General features: G+C 32.6%; 1 protein-coding gene across 10 annotated transcripts in view; it reads right to left on the reverse strand.

Annotated features, from left to right (window-relative positions):
• The window catches only part of SIPA1L1 (signal induced proliferation associated 1 like 1), a 298,451-nt gene that overhangs the window by 73,048 nt on the left and 199,197 nt on the right, over nt 1-26,206 (reverse strand). For all 10 annotated transcript variants that reach the window (XM_031952588.1, XM_031952586.1, XM_031952587.1 and 7 more), the window contains 4 exons: nt 19,746-19,849; nt 16,156-16,313; nt 5,539-6,115; nt 4,345-4,619 (listed from right to left, as the gene is read on the reverse strand). In XM_031952588.1, coding sequence (XP_031808448.1) covers nt 4,345-4,619; nt 5,539-6,115; nt 16,156-16,313; nt 19,746-19,849 — 1,114 coding nt within the window. The remainder of the gene's footprint in view (nt 1-4,344; nt 4,620-5,538; nt 6,116-16,155; nt 16,314-19,745; nt 19,850-26,206) is intronic.

Consider the following 26,206-nt stretch of genomic DNA (forward strand, 5'->3'; position numbering starts at 1 on the left):
GTGTTGATGCCCTCAATAGTAATAAGTGGGGAAGTGGTTGGGGAAAAGATAATGAAATCAGTTTTGGAAGTGCTGAATGTAATATGTCTGCAGAGCATCCATTTCAAGATGTCTGGATGCAGCTAGAGAAGCAAGGCTAGAGTTCAATAGAGAAGTTAAGAATGAATGAATTTTCTTGAGAATCAGAAGCAGAGAGAAAATTGGATCCATGGGAAATGATGAGACCACCAGGAAGGAGTACTGAGAGACAGGAAAGCCCAGGACAGGGTCTTGTGGTATACCCATTGTTGGAGACATGACCTGGATAAAGATCCAACAAGGGAAGCTAAAAAAACAAATGGTCAAAGAGAGGTAGAAGAAGAACCAAAAAGGGAGTGATATCTTAAAACCAAAGGAAAAAAAAAAACAATATTAAGGAGAGCAATTTCACCTAAATGAAGTCAAGACTGTAGAGAGATAAGAAGACAGAAGACAAGTGGAGACATATTTTGTAGATGGCCTTCTCAAGGAGTTTAGCCACAAAAGAATCTGGATGTATGAGATGTCAATTAGCAAGAATGGATACATCAAGCAAGGGTTTTTTGAGGATACAGAAGACACTGACATTTCTACAATAAGGAAGCAGCAAGTAGACAGGGAGAGACTGAAAATAACTATGAGAATTGGGATGATAGGAGGAAAAATCTGCTGAAGAAAACGAAATGACAAGTCAGTCAAGAAGAATTTACTAAACAGAATTGGGTGGCAGGGAATGTGATGAAGGAGACAAGGTCTTATAGAATCAAGTTTGTACTTATACAGGAATTGGTTGTCAAAGAGTAGAGTCATTTCTTCATGAAGTAGGAAATAATGGCAGATGGCAACTGAGTAAAAGGATGATGAGGAAACAAAAGGAAGCTCTTGATGAAAGACCCCACTATTTTCAGTCACATATGAGGCAAAGATCTCAGCAGAGAATGTGGGGAAGATTTGAGGAGGGGTGAAAAAGATAGGAAGAAGTTGAGCCACCTATCTGCCCTCATGCTTTTTTAATCAAGTTTTTAAATGAGTTTAGAAAAGTAAATTGTCCAAAAATATTTTCATAATAATAATAATAATGATTAATAATTTTGATAAGATTTTAATATTTGATATTATTTAATGACAAGCACAAAAAGGAGAGGAATTTGGAGAAAAACTTCTCTAAGCAGGGAGATATTGAAATGCCCATTCGTGATCACCTCTGAGGCACCTACCAACTTTTTATTTTGTATAAGATTAAGATTGCCGATTTAAAAAAACAAACAAACAAACAAAAACAAAAACAAAAAAACATGGCTGTCTGACCTAATTTCTAGCAGGCTGATCAGAAGCAGCAATAATTGTAAGTAATTACAATAAATAATTGTAAGTGTATGATGTAAGTCCAGCAAAGGCCATAAAACAGAAGAAAAATTAATGGAAAAAGAGCTTTTGTGTGCTTGTTTAAAAAGAAAGCAACTTATCCCATAGTTATTTTTAAAAAGGAGAATACTAATGCTTAATATCTTCTATTTCCTAAAGCATAACAATATGAAATAGATATTAGACAGTTTCTATTAAAATAATTAAGGACATTTAAAGTGTCCAAATTATTTAAGTTATTTAGAAAATCTAGTCTTTCAGAACACTTTATTCCCCAATGTCCTTGGATAAATGAAGCAGTATTCTATTTTGAAACAAGGCCATAATTCATATTAGAGCAACATTTGGTAGGTAATATTGCTTGAAATCCTGTCAGGAGCACAAAGTTCCGAGTCAGATTCTTGGTTCAAGCAACAGAAGGACATTATATCTATCACTATTCACTTGTCAAAATATACAAATAATAATGCTAGGTAGGTAGGAGGTTAGGTAGAGGTTAAGCAGTATGTCCACAATGGCACAGGTAGTAAAGGTCCAAGGAACTTCCCATGTGCTATTTTTAAGCTACTCATATACCCCCATGAATCCTACTAGCAAAAAATCAAATTTGTGATAAATTTAGGATTGCTATTTTGGGGAGGAAAAAGAAAACTCAGAATATTGTATTGACTTTAGAACAGTTAATAGAAGTCAAAGTCTAGAATAGAGGGTTTTTAAACTGGGGTCCACAGACATTCTTCCCAAAGAGGTCTCTCGAGTAGATTTGGGGATACCTAGAAATTTGAAGGAACAAAAAAAAATACATATTGGATTCCTTTGCAATATTAAACATTTTATATTGTGAATTTAGAAACATTATTTTGATCATGGGGCTTCACAGGTTTGACAAAGGAGTCCATAACACAAAAAAGTTTAGGAAGCCCTGGACAAGAAAAAATCTGAAATAAGATTGTGAAAATAAGAGGTTACCAAAAAACAGACCTTTGACAGAGGAAAAAGAACCCATGAGCAAAAAAGAGAGTATATGATTAAATTCGTTTAATTCAAGAAGCCTCTTTTAAAGAAGATATAAAACTGAATTATAAAAATTAACAAAGCCACTAGGATTGGAAAGGGGTCAGTGGTACAAAGGTACAAAATCTAAGGCAGAGTTTCTTCACTTGTTGGCCCTTCTTGGCAGTCCGGTGAACCTTACGGATCGTTTCTCAAAATAATGTTGTTAATGAATAAAGCATTGCAACGAAAACTTAAATTCAATTTTAAAAATGTAAGAACAAGATCAAGTTTACAGATCCCCAGATTAAGAATCCTTACTCTAAAGGTCCACATTTTAAACTGGTTAGCAATCCCAATGGGGTTTTATAATTGAATGTGACGGTCATGAAATTATGATGTATTATTATTATTAAATGTTTGATGTAAATATAACTATTTTCTAAACCTACATACCCTGTGTTATGTAAAAACTTCTCAGGTAAAAAGGAGTTGTGAATGAAAGTTTAAGAAGCTATCTTTCATAGAAACAGTACATTAACACCTGTGAAGAAGCCAAGAGATCAGCTGATTGTGAAACAATACTTCTGGCTGATGTGATGAAAGATAATTGGATTATTCTGAATAGAGCCAAGTCCAGCTTTTCATAGAAAAGGGGGGGGGGGGTCAGAATAACCTTTTTTTTTTTTTTTTTACACTTTTAGACAGTGATGAAAGGCAATAGTAATGCATATGATCATCTCTGTCTAAGAGTATTGTGAATGTTTTTAAATTATGCATTCAAAGTGTGTTATCTTCATGATTCATTTTATAGGAGATTGAGAATTCAAGAATGATTTAGGTCTGACTCCTGTAAAACAGCTACTTTACAGTCCTGAGGCATAAAGTCTGGGAATTTTCCCAAGTTAATCACTCGAATCTCTCCTGCCCTTAGTTTCTAGTACCTTACCCCAAAGCTAAGTTAATGCTCAGATATTCAGGAAAAAGGAAGGGACTAGACCTGGCATTTCATGGATACAGGTGAGCCAATTCATTCTATAAACACAAGTCACCACTTTATCTGCAATTTAAGTCTGATGGAGATGCCTAAAGCAGTAGTGTCAAACTCAAATAGAAACAATATTTTTATGTGGTTCTGGCAATACTGTAGAGTTCTGCAGTATGCAATATTTGCTTGTCAGGAGGTTGATACCTCTGAAACAAAGCCCTGAGGTCAAGTGACTTCCCACTGTTTCTATGACTTCCCAGAAAATATGTCTTTGTCTCTAATAGTTTTTACATCACATTTACAGATTATTCTTACTTTGTTTAAAAAAAAAAAACAAACTCTCACAAAGAGGAAAACAGCTGAGTAAAACAAAACAAAACAAAACAAATCATCAGAAAATGCAATCACATCTGTATTAGTCCTCTTTTATTTTGGAGGGGGAGAGGACTGGGAGGGGGCCATCACGGTTAAGTGACTTGGAAAGGGTCAGACAGCTATTAATTGTCTAAGGCCAGATTTAAAACTTAGGTCCTCCTGATTCCAGAAGATGTGTTCTTGTATGCAGTGTCACTGAGCTGCCCCATCCCTCATTTATTTTTTAAAAAATAAGAGAAATCAATGTTTTCCCTTTCTTACCCAATACCATCTTAAAAAAAAAAAAAAGCTAACCTCTTGTCACAAATATGCATGGCCACACACACACACACACACACATACACACACACACACTCTTGTGTGTTTATACTCTCATGTTTTCTTACCTCCTCCTCCTCCCACATATAAATAAATATAATCAGGAATGGCCAATATCCCAATTACAACAGTTCTTACAGTTTTCAAAGTTGTTTTTACAGCGGTGATGTCATGTAAACTGTTCTAACTGTTCTGGTCACGTTCATTTAATTTTCCTAAAAAAAGCTGAGATTCTATTTGCTCTAAAAACAAAAGCCACGGGTGCTGGGCTCTTCCCTGTGACTTACCTTCTTGGAGTACAATCATCATGGGGTGGTATAATGACCACTTTCACTGTGACTGAGGTTCTCAAAAGGTCAATCATTTGTTCATGGCTTAAGGTAGCAACAGCGACTTTACAGATTTCCACCAGGCGGCTGCCCTGCCTCAGTCCTGCCTGCCAGGCATAGCCATAGGGCTCTACATCGGCCACAATGCCCTCGTAGTTGACATGGAAACCAAGCTGTCCAAGCCCATTTCTCCGCAAAGTCATCTCCACTGATTCACATCCTTTAGTCACAAACTAGAGATATAAACAAAAGATATAATTTTGAAGTGAAGGGAATAATGTTAAGAAATTCAACTGAAGGGGGAAAAAAGATGCAATCAGGTTATAATTGAGATGGTACTTTTTGTATATTATTAAATATCTGAAAAGCAATTTGGATTTTTTTCGTCTATTGGTCTACATTCAGTAAGCACTGGGAAATATATCAGAAACTCAAAAAAAGGACTTATTTTCATTTAAAATTTCATGAACATGAGGAGAGAGAAGCAAAGGCAGAAACGTTAACTAAAAATCTGAATTTCTCTACACATTGTGAAAATGGAAGCTAATTAGACTTCAAGGAAGCAGGTAAATGTGCCATCAAATCGTCATTCTCCAACAACCAATATTATTTTAATGGTGATTAGCGAATAGGCATTCTGAGGTGACAGTAGAATCTGATCACATGAAAACAGGTTTCTATGACCCTGGGCAAATCACCTCACCCCAACTGCCTCAGCAAAAACAAAACAAAACAAAATAAAATAAAACAAAAACAAAAACAAACAAACAAAAAAAAACAGGTTTCTAACACAAACACATGATAGAGGCATCCTGCCCACTTATCCTATACTTGTTTTTTATTTTCTCTAAAAGGTAACAGGGGAGCAGCTAGGTGGTGCAGTGGATAGAGCACCAGCCCTGAAGTCAGGAAGACCCGAGTTCAAATCTCATCTCAGACTCTGGGCAAGTCACTTAACACCAATTGTCTCAGCAAAACAAAATAAAAGATGACAGGAAGCACAACAGTAAGCTGCATTATTTTCCTCACACCATTCAGCAGTTTTTAGATAAATTAATAACAGTGTAAGCTTGGTAATTCTGTCTAACAATACAGACAGAGCTTTATTTAATGAAAAATTTCACCCAATCTAATAAAGGAGAAAGGACTCACCTGTAACCTCTTTACAATCTCTTTGATATCCTCACTGTTGTGGTTGAAGCTCTCCACAGAAACACATTCCCCTCTCTCATAGAAGATTTTAATGCTCATGTCAGTGGAAGTCCACCCTATGACATCCCTGCAGGAACAATTGAACACCACACTCTTTGTTTCCTGTTCAATGAGGACTATAAACTCATTAGAGATGCCCAAAAGGCAGTCTATCTCCATAGCCTTGTTGTAGTCTTTAGCATGGACACTCCACACAATGGCACCCATGCTACTGAACTCAGCTCCAGGATAAGGCTTGGATTTCTCTTTTTTCTTTGAGGCAAGAGAGATGAAAGGGAATTTGCCTGAAGGATCAATGGGTGTATTGGTGACATTCTTCTCGGCTAGATCTTTTAGGTACTCCTGGCGGGTCCGGGTGGCCATGGCACGGAACTTCTCAGACTTATGAGCAGCATTCTCTGCATTAATTACTTTGGCCAAAAGGAAGTCCCTGAAAACATTAGATTTGGGGAAAGTGACTCCTTTAGGGATTGGTGGCCCAAAGGACGGCACATCTCTGGACCTGGTTACAGCCACACTGAAAGAAAAGCAAAAAAAAGAGAAAAAAAGTTTTGTCAATATTACTAAATTTCTCTACTTTCTACTACAAGGGCTTAAGAGCACACTTACAGTGAATGAGAAAAATCTATCATAAAGACAGGTTGATACCTGCTCTACAAGTTGTATTCTTAAGAGAAATGCCTAGAGTCCCTTAAGCAGTATAAGTCAGAGGTGGGAGTTTAACTTGGTTTTGAGATTCATTCTCTATCCACAATACCACAATGCTTCTTAAGCACTTTTCTATCAATAACAATACACATTTCTGTTTAAAACAAGAACAAAATTGCATCTAATAACATTTCCCTTCCCTTATCAAGGAGTGAGGTTTTATTTCGCACTCTATAATGTTCTGAAAAAGAGAGTACTTTCTTTTTGAAAAGTAAAATGGAGATAAAAGAAACACATTTGTGGTATTTTGCATAAAATATTTAAATTTGAGAATAAGGAAGCAAATTACAGAAAGGGATATTATTATCATTAATTAGATACTCCAATACACACAGACATGCAAACATATTCCAGGTATAAGTACAGTACTTATATAGACGCCATACTTGGCATTCTATTTGATAACTACAAACAAACCAAACTTGTAAATGGTCGATTACCTATCTTTATTATAAAAGAGGAATAAGTTTATGTGTATATAAGTGAATATATTCATAAATGAGTATTGTAAAAATAAAAAATTTCAATATAACTAAAAGAAATGCTGACAAATTCTAGTTTAACCCACAGTAAAAGTTACATGAAATAAATTTTGGGAGACTAAAAAACTTAACAAATTGTTATGAAAACCTGAAGCCTGAATAACTAAATAAAATATCTTGATTTGATTTTAATGTTATAAAAACAAGAATTCAGAGGGTTTTGACATCTTGCCTAATTGTGTTTTCAATGTTTCTGCTTCTACTATGCTGAGTCTAAAGAATCTTTAATGTGTGAGAAAAATGTTTTGCTTTACCCATTGGTCTTAAGATAGTCTTCTTTAATTGTCTCCTTTTAGTTTTATCTCCCTTAAAATGCAATAATGCCTAAGAAATAGACATGATGAAAGAATCACAAAATGGACACCAAATACAATCGGAAATAAATACTAGACACCATTTCTTTTTTTTTTTTTTAATTGGGGATGGAAGGGCAGGAAAGAAGAACTATTGGAAAAGGGAAAAAAAAGTAAAGGGTAAAACAAGAAGGTAAATGAAATTATCTAAAATATAATCACCTTCCTTATGCATTACACAAAGAAAACCAAAGCTTTCTATCTTGTTGTAAGATCTCATTTCCTCTCTCATCAAGGTTTTTCTGTCTTATTTTGATGGCCTGCAACTACTAAATATAATATGTAAAACATCTTTATACTTTACTCAAAATCTAATTGTTTATATCAAAATAGTCAAGTATTCACCTGCTGTACAGGTAATTTCCAGAAAGTTTTCACACTTATTTAAAGTAGGGATTTTTATGTTTATGTGCCTATACACACAAATGTATGAATGCACTTATACACACACACACACATATATATACATATTGATTTGTATATAAATAATAAAGTACATAAAACATAAGTTTAAGTATTTTAAATTTGATTGATTCAACCTTGGTTTTGACTTCTGGAAAACAAATTCTCCATAGAAAGGATCACATTTCAGTCTAAATAATGATGTTCCTGGCACCATATTAAAATGCATACAAGCAAACCTTAATCTTAATCTTAATTATTAAGAATTAAGTTGGAAAAGGGTCTATACTTAGCTGTTATTTCTAAGCACTTCAACATACTGATTCTATCTAAATGAGTAGCAAAAAACCCTTAGTCTGGAGAGAAATATAAGTATTGCTTAGCTTTTGATTTTTTTTTTTTTTTGGTTAAACAGAGAAATCAGGTAAACTGATAAGCCAGTTTTAATGGATTAATTAATACAAATTAATTAATACAAAACAAGTATTTTGGGTTAGTTCAGAACAATGTGTTTTGAATGTTAGCTCCTACAAATTGTTACTTTGATGTTGGACTCAGAAGATAATGTGTGTTAGCACAGACAATTTCACATCACAGACCAGAGGATCTAAGTGGAGGAAGAAACCCCAGAGGGTGTCTGATACAGCCTAAAACTTGAATCATCTGAGCCTGAACAAGTGAACCCAATACACTTACTTTACTAAAACTTGAATATTTCTCCTTAAATCTTGGGGTAGGTTAAATACCTAGTGGTGTTTAAGCCGATTCTCATATGGCAATGAATTCTGAGAGACAGCAAGGTTAATAAGAGTGCTGGGCTTAGAGTCAGGAGGATCTGAATTCAGGTCTGGCTTCAGACATTTACTAGCTGTGTGATCCTGGGAAAATCACTAAACTTCATTTGCCCCAATTCTTCATTTGTAAAAAATAAAAGCTGGAGAAGGAAATGGCAACCACTTCATGTTTTTGAAACCTAAGTGAGGTCACAAAGAGTTGGACATGACTGAAAAAAAACAAAACCACTCCAAATATTGTTTAACTAAGGCAGAGTACAGTAGGACTAGCATTTTCCTAATTCTACATATTATCGCTCTTTTAATTTGGCCTAAGAGCATATAGGCTCTTTTGACTAAAACTTCACAGTAGTAATTCATGTTGAGCTTGCAGTCTACCAAAACACCAATCTATTTCACATGAACTGTTAACCACATTTGAACTTGTCAAAATGATTTTTTGGGGGCACCAAGTATAAAATTTTATGTTTAATCTATTAATTTTTGCTCTATTAGATGTAGCCCAAAAAGCTAGCTTAAAGAAATATTTTTTGATTCTAACTCTGTCATATGGTGAGTTAACTATCTTACCCTTGTATAAAATTTTATTTTTTTTATAATAGCTTTTTATTTTTCAAAATATATGCAAGCACTCACCCTTGCCTTGTGTTCCAAATTTTTCTCCCTCCCTCCCAAACACCCCCTTTCCTTAGATAGCAAGTAATCCAATATTGGTTAAATATGTGCAATTCTTCTAAACATATTTTACATATATATATATATATATAAAATGTGCAAATTTTATAAGCATATTATCTGTAAAGCTCAATGGAGAGAATATACTTAAAGCACTTGGACATAATAACAAATACAAACAGTAGATGTTTAATAAATGCTTGCTCTGTCTTTTCTCTGTCTTTTTTGGAAAAAATCAAAACATTTTTCTTTCTGTAGTTCAGCAACTACAGTTTCTCCACAAAGTCTCAAAGATGACTGATTGGGTCTCAACAACCTCACCTGCCAGTTTTATATTTTTTGTTTTGAGGTTGATGACTTGAAGTCATTAAAGATTTAGAATCTCCGTTGCTATCTCTCTATTAATTTTTTTAGGGGGTTCTGCTCCCTTCTAGCTATATTTGTACTGTCATCTCTAGTACAAAAATTATTCTTACAGAAAATAGAAGAAAAATAAGAATCAAATATTTTTGCCCTTTTCTTTGTTCTTTTTTTTTTTTAAACCATTTAGCTAAAAAGAAAAAAATTCTTTTTGTTATATATCAAATGCTTGCTTAGGCACTTTGAGCTACAAATCAAAGTTTCTCAGTTTCAGTTTCCTTAACTTTTAAAATAAAAGAACCAAAATAGATTATATTAAATGTTTCTTCAAATTCTAAAATTCATGACTGACCATTTAAAAATTCACATATAAGACATTCAAACTCTAGATGACCAGGGTAAAAAATGTAAAATGTATCTCATTTGAAATTAATAATCTCATTCTTTCCTAAACAATTTGTTTGCTTTCCCCCCTCCAGGAAGCAAATGTGATTTAAAAAATAGTTATTAAAAAAAAAAAAAAAAAAAAAAAAAACAAGCCTCAGAAGGGGCAATTAGCATAGAAATCACCTAGCTATATGGTTCTGAAATCTTCAAATTGAGTGGCTTTTTTACTTGTTATTAGATAGATCATTAGAAAAATATAGTTATTTCATATATTTTCATAATGAAAAGCTAACAATAATTTTTAAATATCTTCTAATGAAAGGAAGACAAAAACTGATCTTTTACATATGATTATCTATGATTCATTATTTTAGGGAAGTGAAACCAAACTCAGTTTAAGATAAAAAAAATTCTGCAAGAAAATGAATAGAGTATGATCTAGAAATTTTTCTGTAAATTTTAAGTTATTGTGGCATTCTAATATTAATTGGGATTCAGAAGGCAGAGAACCCTTGTTTACTAAATTTAGACTAATTTGATTTTCAAGATTTCCAAAATCAGTAATATTCCGTTAATGCAGAAACTACCCTTTCAGAATTTGTGATAATTATTCTTTGTTTCAGCTAAAGAGGAAAACCACTGAATTAGAATCAGAAGAATTGGGTTCTAATTCTGGATCTGCTATTAACATAGTGATATATGAAAGGGGATGGCATTTTATTTATGGGAATCTCAGTTATACAAGATGGAACTCTGAGGTCCCTGCCAACTATGGTGTTATTTCAAGGATTTTTTTCAGGCATTTGTTTATAAATAGTGATTCTAATTTGCTTATTACAAACAATTTTACAAACTAAAGGCATCTATTTGACAAGGTTTCTATCAATCTAGACTGTGTAATATGCTTTGATTTATTTTTTTTTTTTACAACTATAGTAAAATCTTTATGTTTAGAAGAATTGCGAATGTTTAACCTATATTGGATTACTTGCTGTCAAAGGGAAGGGGAAGAGCAGACAGGAGGAAAAATTTGGAACACAAAAGTTTTGCAAGGATGAATGTTGAAAACTATCAAGAGTTATGAAAAATAAAAAGCTATTACAGCGATAGCAAAATCTAATTTATCCAGTTGATGCATAAATTGTTCTACACAAAGCCTAGATATAGTGTAAGTATACTTTAATCACACCTGATAGAAACCTTCAAAACCTTCTTAAACATAATAGTGGAACTAGTAGTGAACATAGCAGTAGCATTAACTATTAATATTAATATAGCACTTTATAAAGTTTACAAAACACTTTGTAGATTATATCATATTATCTTAACAACCCCAAAAGGTAGATGTTTTTCTTATCTTCATTTTACTGAGGAAAACAATCTGACAAAGATTAAGTGACTTGATCAAAATTACATGACCTAGAAAGGTTGAAGCACGATCTGAAACAAAGGTTTTTCTGACCTCAAGTGTAACATTCTAAACATGATGCCCGTAACCTAAGCTTTCCATGATGATTAAGGATCATTATGACAGCAATTGTTATAATAAAAATAGCTCACATTTATAGAGTGCTTTGAGATTTAAAGAATAAAATGCATTCCTCAAAATAAATTATATTTATTTTGTGCAACAGATTCATTTATATTTTCCTACCACTCTTGGAGCCCTTGTCCCCTTGCCCACCCAAAACTTTCCCAATTTATCTTTCTTCTATTATTTAAATGATGAAATGGAAAATCCTCTCCTTGACATGAAAACTCTTCACATGATGAATTCAACCTACCATGAGCTTTTTAAAATATACTGTACAAAATCCCACACACTCAAGAAAGCCTTGCTATTCCTCAAATTTGACATTCCATCTCTATGTCTTTGCATATGTTATTTCTCACGTCTAGAATAGCTTCTTGTCACAAATTTAGAGGTGGAAAAATATCATAGACTACATATCTACTCCTTTTCAGAAATGAGGTAAATGAGATAATTGGCTTAAGATCAGTTGTATGCAAAATGTGAACCCAGGACTTAGGAACAGGCTCTTTTCAATGTCCAAAGCTGAACTCCCTCTTCACTTCCATCTCTTCTAATTCCTAACTTCTCAGTTCAGTAGAGTGTGACTCTATTCATGAATTTTTTCCCCATCCTTCCATACCCACTCCCAAAACAACAAGAACAAAAGCAAAACAAACAACAACAAAATCAAAATGCTCATCTTCTACCCATCTATCTTGAATTTATTTTATATGCTGAGTGAGGCAAGATACAAACCAACCCAGGGATAGATAAAACAATAGTAGCACAAAAGAAAAGGTGGGCTTAAAATTATATGATCCTCCTCTGCACTCAGCAAAGTTCAGTGAAGCCCAGTTATAAGAGTGGAGGGGATAGATGATGAGAATAATTTCAGTGGGGATTTGTAACCCATGAACAAAAAGCACTAAATAAATAGTTACTCTGTGTTAGACACTGTGCTAGGTTTGGGAAATGGCAAGGAAAAAATGAAAGTCTCTATTTTTAATTAACCTACTCTTTAAGCAGATTAAAAAAAAAAAGCATGAATTTATTTTGCAAATATTTATACTGAAGGATATACATACATAAATACATGCATACATTTTCCTGTCTTGCTGTTATATTAGGTTATACCATTTCAAAGTTGTCAATATCTGTGAAATCCCTTCTCTTATTCAACTAATTTGCAGTTTTCTATTATATTTCTATTCTATTCTGCCACAGCCTGGGAAACAATTGATCAATTTTACTTCAAGTTTGTCTAAAATTGTACTAAATAGTTTCTCCAAGTGAGACTATTTTTTCATTAGGCAAAATGTTATGACCTTTAGGGTAGAAGCTTGATGACATCCATTTTACCTGGTCAAAGCACATTTTGCTTACTTGGCGATTCTCAGCTGTACTAGAAAGCTGAAGTTGCTGGTTAAGTGAGTTATTATAAAATTCTATAATTCAAACTGACCTCTATTAATCAGCATAAAGTTTTCCCTGTATTAGTTTTTCATAGTAAAATCAAATATATGATTACATAAATCAAGGTCCTCATGAAACTAGATTTTCTAACTTTTTTTTTTTCTGCTTCTGGTCTGTTTATAATACCAGATTATACACTGCTACCAGATAAAAGTCCCTTAATAACAGATTTTCATTATGTCACTTATAGAAAGTCTAAATTCAGCCTAGCCATTTAAAGTCTTCTAACTCACTTCCAGTTAATAAAAAATGACCTCTTTATTATTCAGTAAATCCTGAAGCCATAGCTATTTCATTGTAGACATTTTTCTACAAACTACTTTTAGCTTTTAGCTCTACCCTCACAGCCATCATTGAGGCAAAAAAAAATCATGGGAGAAATAGCTGAAACAACTAGGGATAAAGTGAATATAACCACATAAAGTTAGTATAAGTGAACTATACAGCTAATCTTCAAGAGGGATACTTGACCAAGTTTCTCAAGATTTTCTTCTGATAGAAATTAATAGCTAATGTTTCAGTCTTACTAATTGCTTTGAATTATTCTAAATTTTACCTTCTACTCTTCAAAAGAGACTTCTCAATGGCAACTGAGAGTATGCAATTCAGACTGATCTAAATATTTCTCAATTCCATATTCATTCCTTTCATTCTATAGCTAACTAAAAAAATATTCTAAGGCTGTTGCAGGATTATGGCAACATCTTAATTTCTACCAATTAATATGCAAATATGGATGTTGAGGGCTGTAAATTTTTTCTGTGTACCTATCCAATAAACATTTCAACTATAATCTTCAATGTTTCTATGTAAATTAGGCCAAGTCTAAATGCCAAGAATTGGTATCAATGGAGGAGATATTTTAAATAAGGGAGATGGAGAGAAAATTACAAGACCCAATAATGAAGTATTTCATTGTCTTCTATGCATCATCACTGAAGAAAATGAACATGAGAAAACATGAAAAAGTATTAAAATCACAGACTCACATTTGAAAGAGACCTCAAAGACTATATCTACTCTTCTCCTTTACACATTTCCTAATAAGAAGTCATCTAATTTTCTTGAATGTATAGAACAGGGAATTGATTTCCTTAATGTATTCTATTTTGAGATAAGTTTTGTCTAAAAGATTTTCTTCAGTCAAAGGTCACAATTTGTATCTTTGTGATTTTCATATATGTGTCTATCTCTACCCTCCAGAGATAAGCAAAATTTATCTAAAGGACAACAATCAAATATTAAAAGACATTTCCCATCTCTGCCTGTACCTCCAGCCCCCTTTAAGTCTTCCCTCTTTTAAACAGCTTCTCAAAAATGACATTCTATGGCAATTTTGAGCTTTCCCCTATTCTGAAGCTTTTTCTAGATACACACTCCAACTCATCCACACCCTTTCTAAAATATTGCTTTCTGAAATAAATACAGCAAGCCAGATGTGACCTGACTTATACAGACTAGGGGAAAATCATTTAAATTATTTTTAACATGATTTCTACAAAAGCAATCTGATACTGTCTAGATACTTTAGGCTACTTAAATATACTCAGATCAATATTGCAAGATCATCATGTTTCTTTATTTTTTTAAATATAAACATCAAGTCCTATCCTACTTCACCTTCTCTCCTCTTCTTTTGTACTTATGCAGTTCACTTTTTGAACCCAAATATAAGACTTTTTAAACCTGACTTATTCCCAACTGTATTAACTAATGTTATTAGTTATTCCTATCAATGGTGGTCATCTGTAACCTTACACTAACTTCATTTTCTGCACCTGAATTTCTAGTCACACTTTGATCTAAATCAATATATTGAAAGGAATGCACTTTCTTTTCTTCTCTATTGGTGCAAAGACTTCAAAATTCAGCTCAAGTCTTCTTGCTATACAAATTCTATCCTAATTGGGCAAGCACATAATGACTTCTCAGTTCTGTAGACTTCCAAAGTAATTGTTTGTAATAGCATGGCAACTGAAATAATAGAATGAAAATTTAAAAGCCAATTTTAATTGGCTTTTCTCCTTTTATGAACTGGATTATGGTTTGTCCTGAATAACCTACTAGCATCCAGTTACAGATTAGGTTACAGATATTGCATATTTTTGTATTTTGGAAGCCTCTAACATTTGAGAGCCTTTTTTCTTGATGTTTCCATTTTTCTTTAAGTAATAAAACTAACTCAAAGAGTCAAGTGTCATATATGTTTATGCATTTTTTAATTCAACAAACATTTAATAAGTATTTCTATGTGTGAGGCATCATGAAATAGGTTTAGGAGAAAGAAAAACCTAGCTTCTGGCTTCCAGAAACTTTTATTCTACTGAAGAAAACAGATATATCACAGGAAAAAGTAACCAATAGAAATTTGAAGAGAGCTTTAGTGTATAATTTTTATTTTGATGTACAATTTTTGAAAAATTCTTGCAGCACAGATTTGAAATCAGGTAACTCTGAATCAAAAACCTATTTCTACTAGATGCAGTTCTGTTTTATCCATCTTTTGGCCTAATTTGGCTAATTTGGAACACATATTAAAAAAAGAACCAAAGGCCAGAGTGTCAGGCTTACTAGGAAGATAAGCTAAAAGTTTGAAAAGAGTAGGAAAAATAAAAAATATTTTCAAAAAGTGAATCTCTTCATCATAGCCTCAAGCTCTGTTCTTGGTTCAGTTCTCCCTCCTATCTCTTATTTGCTATCTCTGGTCCCTTCAATATCTACTTCAATATTCACAATGACAGAATACCTACCTCCATATTCTAAAAATAATTACCAATAACTTTTTTCTTCCATGTATCAAAGAAGTAATAATTTGGGAAGCAAACCATAAATATATGCTGAAAATATGGCAATGATGAACTGCTTTTCAAATGTTACTTAGTGACCATGTCATTAACATTTAACATGGTATAATAATAAAATATTTTAAGTGTAACTTACAGAAATATTAAACTGAATTTACATAAGCAGTTTGGGCCCATTTAAAAAAAATTTTAAACACCCCTCTTCTATGTATTAGCTCTTCTACTTTTTAAAGACAAAAAAAATTAGCAATATAAACAATTATCTACTTATTAAACTAGATGATGCCAACAAAGTCCAACACCAAATAAGGAGATCTAAATGAAAGACTTTTAAGTATCTAAACCAATAAATACAGAATTAAGTGCTGCCATTAGATCCTATCTGAGTACGAGTTTTATTATTCACAAGCACTAGCTAATGGAGCAAGTGAACAGTAAGAGACAGCATATTCCCAATATGGGTAGCAATTTTGGACAAGGAAACCTTGTGCCCAACCATTAATCAATTTCCATCCATCCCTTCACTGATACAGTAATAATAGTTACCTGTAACAAACGCTGTCAGTGCAGGGATTGTGAACTCGGACAATGACAAAAACATGCTGGAAGTGAGAACGAATGTTCTTTGGACTGAAGGGTTGGGCTCCAGGTTCTTGGAAAACTATTGTTACAATATCATTTCCAATGTGTCTCTTCCGTAGGAGCTAGGAAAAACAAAACAAAAAAAAAAGGAAAATATTTTCACCAAGCCTATGCTTTTCCCCCATTTTTAAAAAATTATAGATTACTAATATTAAAGAAAATAGCTACCGTCAAAACGTTTTTTTACTTTATGCTTTTTTTTAAATTAAAAGAAACTGGAAAAGGAACCTCCAAAATTTTCATACAACACATAGGGATTCAAGTCAATTCTGGACATATTAAACAATGTCTCAGGATCTCAAAATACCAGTTTTTCATAACAACAGATTTAATTCTTACATAAGGAAGACACTGGTAGAGGGAAGATTCTTAATGATGGAAACTGCTAATGTAATTACAATACAATTTACATAATGGTTTAGTTAGATCATCAAAAAAAAAAGTTGCTAGGGCAGGTTGAAATACAGATTTAGCATGCAAGCTAATGATGTAGAAATTAATAACATTCTGGAATTTTGATGCAGGCTAAATTTCAAGCTTAAATAGTTCCTATAATTACAATGAAAATGGCTTCAATGGCCTTTTCCTTCTTCCTAGTAAAAACTTATTTATTGAGAGAGAGAGAATTCAAATTAAAAGACAAAAACAAAAACAAAACTGGTGGTCAGGTTTAAAAATTGTTCTTCCTAGTTTTTCTAACAATATGGGTTTTATATACTGAACCATTGGCCTTAAGAAAAAGAAAAAAAAAAAAACCCCAAACTTATAAAAAGCAAAAAAAGGAAGAACTCAAATATAGTTGATTTTTAAAAAGAAAAATCTGAGAGAGAGAGCGCAAATTAACATTATCTTGCCTATTATTTCAATCAGTACCACAAAGCAATTTTCTTTGCTTAGATCAAGATTTTCAGAGAATATACCAGAACTCTCAGTCAACTGTAGCTAGAGCCTGTTAGGAGAGATATGAAGCTTTATAATATGAATTCTGAAGCTGGAAGTTAGGAATTCAGTGAAATGTATTTCAAATTTAGGAGACTGAAAAGACCCAAATACTTCAACCATTAAAGAGTCATTGTATAATTCAAAAGGAGAGAAGAGATTTCAATGAAAATTCAAACAAACCAATGCTACTTGACATGATGTGTAACATAAGTCTTACTTTAATATACGATTTAGTTAGACTCTTGGATCGATGGAACACAATATTAACATATTTATAACATGCTCTTAGAGATATTCTTTCAATGTAAGTAAAAATCAATAACAATAACATGTTCTTTTTACAACAATAAAGGAAATTCTGTTTGACTTTGACATAGGCAAGACAGAAATTTTAAAAGAAGCACTAAAAATATTTTTATCCTATGCCTAACTACTAACCAAGAATGAATGAAAAAACATCTACTTAGGATATAAAATAATGATATTAGAAAATATGTCATCCTTTCTGGAAAAAAACCCATGAAATTATCAATATGATAGTGCTTAGAATTAAATATAGTATTAAAGTCTTTCAAAGATTTTTGAAGACTAAATTCCTAAACAAAATACCACCTAATTAGGGATGTCCTATGTATATATATATATATATATATACACATACATACACAGACCTAATAAAGAATTGTTTTCCTGTAGGCAAAAACTTTTGCATTACATGCATAAAAATGTAATATATTAAGCCACATTAGGAATATGTAGAATACTATTCTTCTCCACATTAAAATATATGGACACAATATATTATCATTAACTTTTACTTTTTGTTTTTAAGGTGCCAACTGGTTTTCACAAATACTTTATTCTTTTAATTAGAAATCAAGCAATGGAAATGAAAAGACATGCATTATAAGGAATAAAATAAGTAGAACAAGGAAAATAATATATGCAAAGAATATAACAAAGTAAATGTGGAGAAAGCAAACAAAAAGTGAAACTAAATGCTGTGTAATTATCATGATCTTGTTCAGTCTTGGTGAAGAGATAAGAAAATGTATCTCCTCTTCGCGAAAGAGGTAGAGATTTATGATGGTAGAGTATGGTATATGTTAAAAATGTTTTTTTTTTTTTTTAAACTCAAGTATTTTTTCTTTCCCTTTACTATCTGTCCTATGAAGATAGGCATGCTGGATAGGGGAAGTACAAAAGGTATCAATTAAAAAAAAAAAAAAATGAAACCATTAAGAAGCTGCATGGATTATAAACAACAGGACTCACAGAGAGAACAACTGAGTACTGTTCTGTATTCATGACAACACTAATTAAAAGCCTTAGTTTTATAATCTGCAAAACAGAAATATTTGTAGTACCTATTTCATAGGGTGGATTGATAGCAGTACTATATAAATTGCAAAACACTATTTGTCCACCCTCTTATCTAAACAAATTTTCTACATCTTAAAATTCCTTAATTAAGGAGTAAGGCCCTGAATAACAGTACTGAAATTAAATATCTTAAAACTGTGAGCTTCTCACACAAAGAACAATATTGTTTTTAGTCAATTTTGGCTATACATATAATTTTTTAAATATAATATATAATATATACTTAAATATAATATCTTAAATATAATTTATTGACATATTTTGATTTCAAACAACAGATACTTTCCAAAACCCAAACAAACTCCACCAGAAAGTCTATACCCTGGGTGTTAGATGGCCTCACAGTCTTGTATATTATTTCTCCTTTCCCTGTCAATTTTTTTACTCAATGGAATTCAGAAATGTGGCAGCAGATAAAACGAAAACACAAAACTATTCTGACTGAAAAACTAAAAAAGGCTTGTCTATTTTTGAAGATGCTAGTGATCATAAAAATCCAATCATTATTTATAATGAACACACAAGGTGTAGTTGTTGCTGTTGATTTAATTTTACCATGGCTGGTATTTACTACATTGAAAGGACATGAATCTTAACCATAATGTCTGTATTTCAACATGAATACCATATATTTAAAATTACCTACAGAGAACCATGTGTCTTACTCTGCAACTAGATTCTGGGTGAAGGTTCACTGTTGTCTACTAATGAATACTTGTAATAAAGAACATAGAATTGCTTCCATAACCCACCTATTTTTATTTCTCTTCAAACTTGTTCTGCAATTCACAATGAAATATTAGATTATCTTGACTTTTCTTCATAGGCCTCTTGAGATGAAACAACACCCACACATACATGTTCTTTGAAATCCCGCAGAGGAATTTAATCACCATTATTTCAACTTGTTCTCTTCCAATTTCATGGAAACCTCAATTCCCATGAGTAAAAGGCAAATAATTCACAAAGCTATCTACCAGGCCGTTAAGCTAGAATTTGTCTCTTCATTTGTTTTTATCTCATTTGCCATGCCTTACTTCCACAAAGGAGAATGTTTCCTGATGCTATGGCAGGTGCAACATTAAATTCCGGTTTGATATTTTGCAATTCTACCACTAAGGCTTTGGGAGAAATGAAATACAAGAGATGTAAATAGAAATGATTCCTACCTGTTGCTTGTTGTTAGGTGTGTATGGCAGTAGAGTAGATACATGGAACATAATTTCATAATCTTTGTAAGTTGTATAAAGGGAATGGGTACCAGTTGAATCAGCTGCAAGGGAAAAAAAGATATTTAATAAATGAAATAAATTACTTAGAATAGGAATGATTAATATTTCTCAAAATACTAGTAATTTATAGACTACTATAAATACTTGTCATGTTCTATTATTCTACAAAAAAATTTCAATCTTTTGATCAATTAGCTATACAACGAGGGCAGAACCAAGTTTTTGTGAAAACTTCTAATATTCTTTAGACAGTACATCTTCTACTTTGGTTTAAAAAAAAACAAAAAAAAAAAAACAAATCCAAATTCAAAACAAATCCAACCATTCTGAAGAGCAATCTGGAATTATGCCCAAAAAGTTACCAAACTGTGCATACCCTTTGATCCAGCAGTGCTACTACTGGGTTTATACCCCAAGGAGATATTAAAGGGAAAGGGACCTGTATGTGCCAAAATGTTTGTGGCAGCCCTGTTTGTAGTGGCTAGAAACTAGAAAATGAATGGATGCCCATCAATTGGAGAATGATTAGGTAAACTGTGGTATATGAATGTTATGGATTATTATTGTTCTGTAAGAAATGACCAGTAGGATGAATACAGAGAGGCTTGGAGAGACTTACATGAATTGATGCTAAGTGAAATGAGCCGAACCAAGAGATCATTATATACATCAACAACGATACTATATGAAGATGTATTCTGGTGGAAGTGGATTTCTTCGACAAAGAGACCTAATTCAGTTTCAATTGATCAATGATGGACAGAAGCAGCTATACCCAAAGAAAATAACACTGGGAAATGAATGTGAACTGTTTACATTTTTGTTTTTCTTCCCGGGTTCTTTTTTACCTTCTGAATCCAATTCTCCCTGTGCAACAAGAAAACTGTTTGGTTCTGCGCACATATTTTCTATCTAGGATATAACTACAACATATTCAACATATATAGGACTGCTTGCCATCTAGGGGAGGGAGTGGAGGGTGGGAGGGAAAAATCGGAACATAAGAGTGCAAGGGATAATGTTGTAAAAAAAAATTACCCTGGCATGGGCTATGTCAATAAAAACTTATTATAATAAAAATAAATAAATAAATGAATCAAGCTCACGTCCCTTAAAAAACAAAAAACTAATTTTGAGTTTCAGAATAAATTTGCCCACAAAACGTCTAGTAAAAACTACAACAAATACAACAGAAAGGCAAATCTATTTCTTTATTGAGGTCTAGGCAAGCTGGGTGAGATGTACGAAGATTGTACGAAATCCATACTCTTGGAATGTTAAAATTTGCAATGTGTATTAGTTGATGCTCTTATGAAACACAATCACAATAACAATCACATTTGTGAAGATACATCATTTAGTCATCCACCAAAACCAGATATTGCTTGATCTTTTTCCATTGTATTTGTAAAGGTAAAGATCAAGAAAATGTTATAATACTATTCTAAAGTTTTGCTCTTGAGCATATAAATAATGATAATTTATGTCTGAGAAAATTATTTAAAATATTGAGACAAAACACATAACTAAAAATCTGAATTATGATGCCATTTGGGGAAAAGAAACAATAAAATAATGCTACTTATACTTAATATGTAACTATTTTTCCTCTCCTGGAGGCTTGATTTTTTTTTGCAAGTCAGTTACCTATATTGCTACATATAAATATTTAACAATAATACAATATTAACAATAATAACAATAATACAATAATAAATGTTTAACTAAATAAGTCAGATACCTATATGAATGTAACTTGAGAGAAACTTAATTATTAAACTTTCTGCTATTAAGAACTAATCAAACACATTTTGAAATCTCAAAATTAAAGTGTCAATTTTGACATAGTACTTGGGAGTTTTTCAATTTTCTTTAACTGCGGTTAATTAACCAGAAAAAAAAAAATCTGCATTTCATACTTATTTCTTACTATTATGCTTTATATATCTACCTATTCCTAGCCAAAGATAATAATTAACATGAAAGACAATGAACCTGATCCTTCAACTTGAAGAAAAGATGCAACTCTTCTTGGCAGTTTTTGCCCTTTATACTATTTGGTACCAATATTATCCTTTACTCCTTTAGTAGCAAACTGTTCTTTTCCCCCTTCTCCTGTACTTTCACAAACATTATATTTTCCTAATACTTCTCAATAGTGTTCTAATAACTGAGTTAGGATTATGAAAAAGAACTGTATAAAAGAATAATATTTACACTTAGCAAAATTTAAAAGAAAATTAGGAAACTGTATAAACCTAAACCTTGAACTTTTTATCTTGGGTTGATTTAAAAAAAAAAAAAAAAGAAAGAAAGAAAAAAGGTTGATTAAAAAAAAAAAAAAAGAAAAAGGGACATGTGTCCCACTAAAGTGTTACTCCAATGTTTCACTGTGATGTGGCAGTACTTTCGTAAGTCAGAAAAACTTGTGGGAGAGATCCTGTGAAGAACTAAATGTCTCTGCCTTCTCACATCTATATTTGGAGAGTCAAACCACCAGAAAATTGGCCTTCGTGGATCAATTTTTTGGTCACAGTGACCGATGAAAACTATCTAATGAGGCATGTAGGAGTGTTGTGCTGAAGTAACCACAATGATGAATTCAAAGTATGCTTGAAAAAGTACCAAAACCTGAAAACAAGGTTAGAGATGTATTTTATTTCCTGTTATTTGATAATTCATTACTCAAAGATCTAGACAGCAACTGATAAGACTGAATTGTCTTGACTTATCATTGAACATAAAGTGAATAAAGCATTATTCTAGACAATGTTTGGGGGGTTTTGGGGGGTAAAGATATCTCTTGGGTTTGTTTGTGTCTTTTTGATTTTGTTTTTTTGACAAACAGAGTAAAGGAATGTTGACTTATCTGCATAGGAACTACCATGCCACAGACACCTCTTTCCTGTGGAAGTTCACTCCATCCCCAAAAATCATATTGGTAGCAACTACTGCCAAAACTACTTCACCTTCTTTCTGCAAGGTGGGGGAGGGGAGAATTGTTCTCCCATCTCCACAGCACTTCCTGAATATGAACCCCACTTATACCACCTTTCTCCTCTCCCTTTTTTGCAGCTTCTTGTATGCTCTTCTCCCATGAAATATAAGGTCCTTGAGGGCAGAGACTCATTTGGATAGTATTTGTGAAGACAAGCAGAGGCATAGTAAATGGCTAGTAAATGTTTAATAAATACTTGTTAATTGGTCTTTTTTGGCCTTCATCTTAGAAAAGCACCATCAGTGTCTTCCCTAACCTTCTTTTGTAGAAATTGATGAATAAATATTCTCAAGGGCAGAAGGTGGAAACTATTCTTTATATTGTTTTATCCACTATATATATATATATATATATATATATATATATATATATAGTAAATTCTAAAGAAAAAAGTATCTACGAGAAGTCTAAAATACGACTAGCAAATGTAAAAATAAATTCTATTATCAAGTAAATAATAATCCCAATAGCTAACATTAATATAGTGCTTACTATGTATAAGACATTATACTTTGCACTTTTACTGTTTCATTTGTTCTTCACAAACAAACCTGGAAGGTAGGTGCCATGATTAGTCACATTTTACTGATGAATAGGCAAAGGAAGATAAAAAGATAAAAGAAAAAACTTAAAGTGTTAATGACCATTGAAAAATGGCTTGAAATCTCTGTTAGGTAGTGTTATATTTTGACCACTAAGTTTACAAAGGTTCAAAGTTGACATGGCTATGGAGGAATAGGCACACTATTGCCTTACTGGTAGAGACAGGAATTGTTACAAAAGATCTTTTGGTTCAGAGATCCTAGAAGTAAGCATATTTTCTAAGGAAGTCAAAAATAGAAAGGATAGATACAAAGAATTCAGACAGGAAAAAAATGACAGGTGATGTAAAGAAAACAAGATAGATAATGAAGATGACAATATAAGTAAAAAGAGCAATAAAATGAAATTAAATACTGTAACTATAAGGACCAGACTTGGGTGAAAGAAAAGTAGAGAAAATGCACCTCCCTGTCATCATTAGAGGGTGAAGAAGTATCCCATGTGTTGTCAGAAGTGCTCAATATTAATCAGTCAGTCCATAGGCTTTTATTAAGTATCTATTATGTGTCAGGCACTGTGCTAAGGACTAGAGATACAAAGAAAAGCAACGGACACTCAGACTAATGATGGAGGTAACATGAATTACAAACATGAAAAACTTTTTTTTCTCTTCTTTTTAAAATCTTAGTTACCAGTAAGCTAGTGAAACAGTAGATAGGCCTCTAACCATGTAGTCAGGAGGACCTAAGTTCAAATCCACCCTCAGATATTTACTGACTGTGTGACATTGGGCAAGTCACTTAACCCTGACTATCTCACAAAAACAAAACAAAAGAAAAAAATCTTAGTTATAAAGGATAACTCCCTGGACGTATAAAGAAGAGCAGTTTGGAAAATGCATATAACAAAAAAAAGTTATTAATAACAATTTTTTAAAAATTTTAAAAGAGACTGTAACCTCAGAAAAGGGGAATTTCAGCCACAAAGTGAAATCAAAGGCTAGACTAAAAGTAATGGTGAAGGGAGTGGTCAAGGGAATAAAAGCATCAAGTAATTAAGTACAAGGATATATACATAGTATAGTAGTCTACTTTCTAGTAACAAATGTTAATACATATTTAGTGTTGGCTAGTGAATGGGTTTTTAAAAATTATTTTTAAACAGAGAATTTCCTAATGCTTAATTATCAACTGAACGCAAATTACTAATATTTTGTTTCCAAACTTCTACCGTAGATGGGGATGGTAATAAATAAAAGAGAAATAATTTCATTAATTAAATAATTAATATGTGTTTTTAACAAGCCTACTTGAACAATAACTTGGGAGGGAATGGGGTAAGAGAGAAGGATATATAATATCCTGTTGGATATTATAGAAAAATAACATTAGAATTAATAGTCAACATACTTAATGTTGATAAATATCTCATGGAGTGGAGAATTTCTGTATTCCTGTCCCTTAAAATTTTATAAAGCCAATTGTGCAGCAAAGGGAAAGAGAAATGTGCTAAATCTAATTAAGCCTAATATGATGAAGAAACTAACAGACCAGGGTTTTTTTGGTTGTTGTTACAGTTAAAACAAAACCATAAACAAAAAATAAAATAAAATAGAAAACTTTATTAAATAGAACAAAAAAAATTTGGAAAGCAAAACAGTTGACTAGATTAGAGCAAGAGAACTTGACACAGAGAAATCTAGAAAACAAATGTTTCTGTCCAGATTGGAGGTAATGGGGGTCTGTGCTGTGAATGACAGCCATGCCATTTGGAGAGGAAAAGGGATATATATAAAAGATGTTGTAAAAGTAGAAAGGAAAATATTTAACTTACTAGATCTATGAGATAAATATCAAGTCAATACAGGCATTTAGTAAGTGTCCTATATGGCTAAGGTATTATGCTAAAGAAAGGCAAAAGGTCCCTACCATCAAGAAGCTCACACTCAAATGGGAGAGAACACAGACATTATTTACAAACAAGACACATGCAGAGCAGGATAAATGAGAGATAACAATAGAGGAAAGGCATTAGCCTTTCCTAAAATAAGAAATTAAAGAAGACAACATTTTATCTGAGAATCCTTGAAAGTCTGGGTAAGAAAGGACAGAATTCCAATGAATGAAAATAGCTGGAATTCAGATGATGATGGAATGACCTGTGTGAGGAACAGCAAGGAAGCCAGAGCCTTGGGATCATCCAGTACATTGGGTAAAATAAGAAGTCTTGGAAAAGAAGTAAGGGCCAAAGTTATAAGAGACTTTCAAAGCCAAACAGAGAATTTTATTTGATCCTGAAGCCTCTGAAGTAAATTAAGAAGGGAGTTGACATGGGATTTAGGAAAATATTTCAGAACCTGAATAGAGAATGGCTTGTAGAGGGAAGACACTTGAGGCAGGAAAACCATATAGAAGGCTACTGCAGAAGTCTGCGTGATGTTATAAGGGGTCTATAGCAAGGGATGGTGTGAATGTAGAATGAACAAGAGTTGGCAAACATTGCATATAGCTGGGTTGGGAAAGAATGAAGAATAAATAATAAAATCTAGCGACTGAGTGAAAACTGAATAATCAATTGAAGGTTTCAAGCTTGGATTAATGGGAAGATGATAATACCCTCAACAGTATGAAGCAAGAGAGAAAAAAGTGAAGGTTTGGGGAAAAAATAAATTCCGTTTTGGACATGTTTGCATTAGCATTTGAGATTCCAATGGTACATCAGATTTGAGGACAATCTGAAAGCAAGATTAGAGCTCCTGAGAGATATTAGGCTGAAAATAGAGATCTGAGAAGAACAGCATATCAGTAGAATCACAGAAAGTCAAAAGAAAAGAGGGCCCAACACAGAGTCTTGAGGT

The sequence above is a fragment of the Sarcophilus harrisii genome, chromosome 2 (assembly GCF_902635505.1).
Source record: "Sarcophilus harrisii chromosome 2, mSarHar1.11, whole genome shotgun sequence".
Taxonomy (NCBI): Eukaryota; Metazoa; Chordata; class Mammalia; order Dasyuromorphia; family Dasyuridae; genus Sarcophilus; species Sarcophilus harrisii.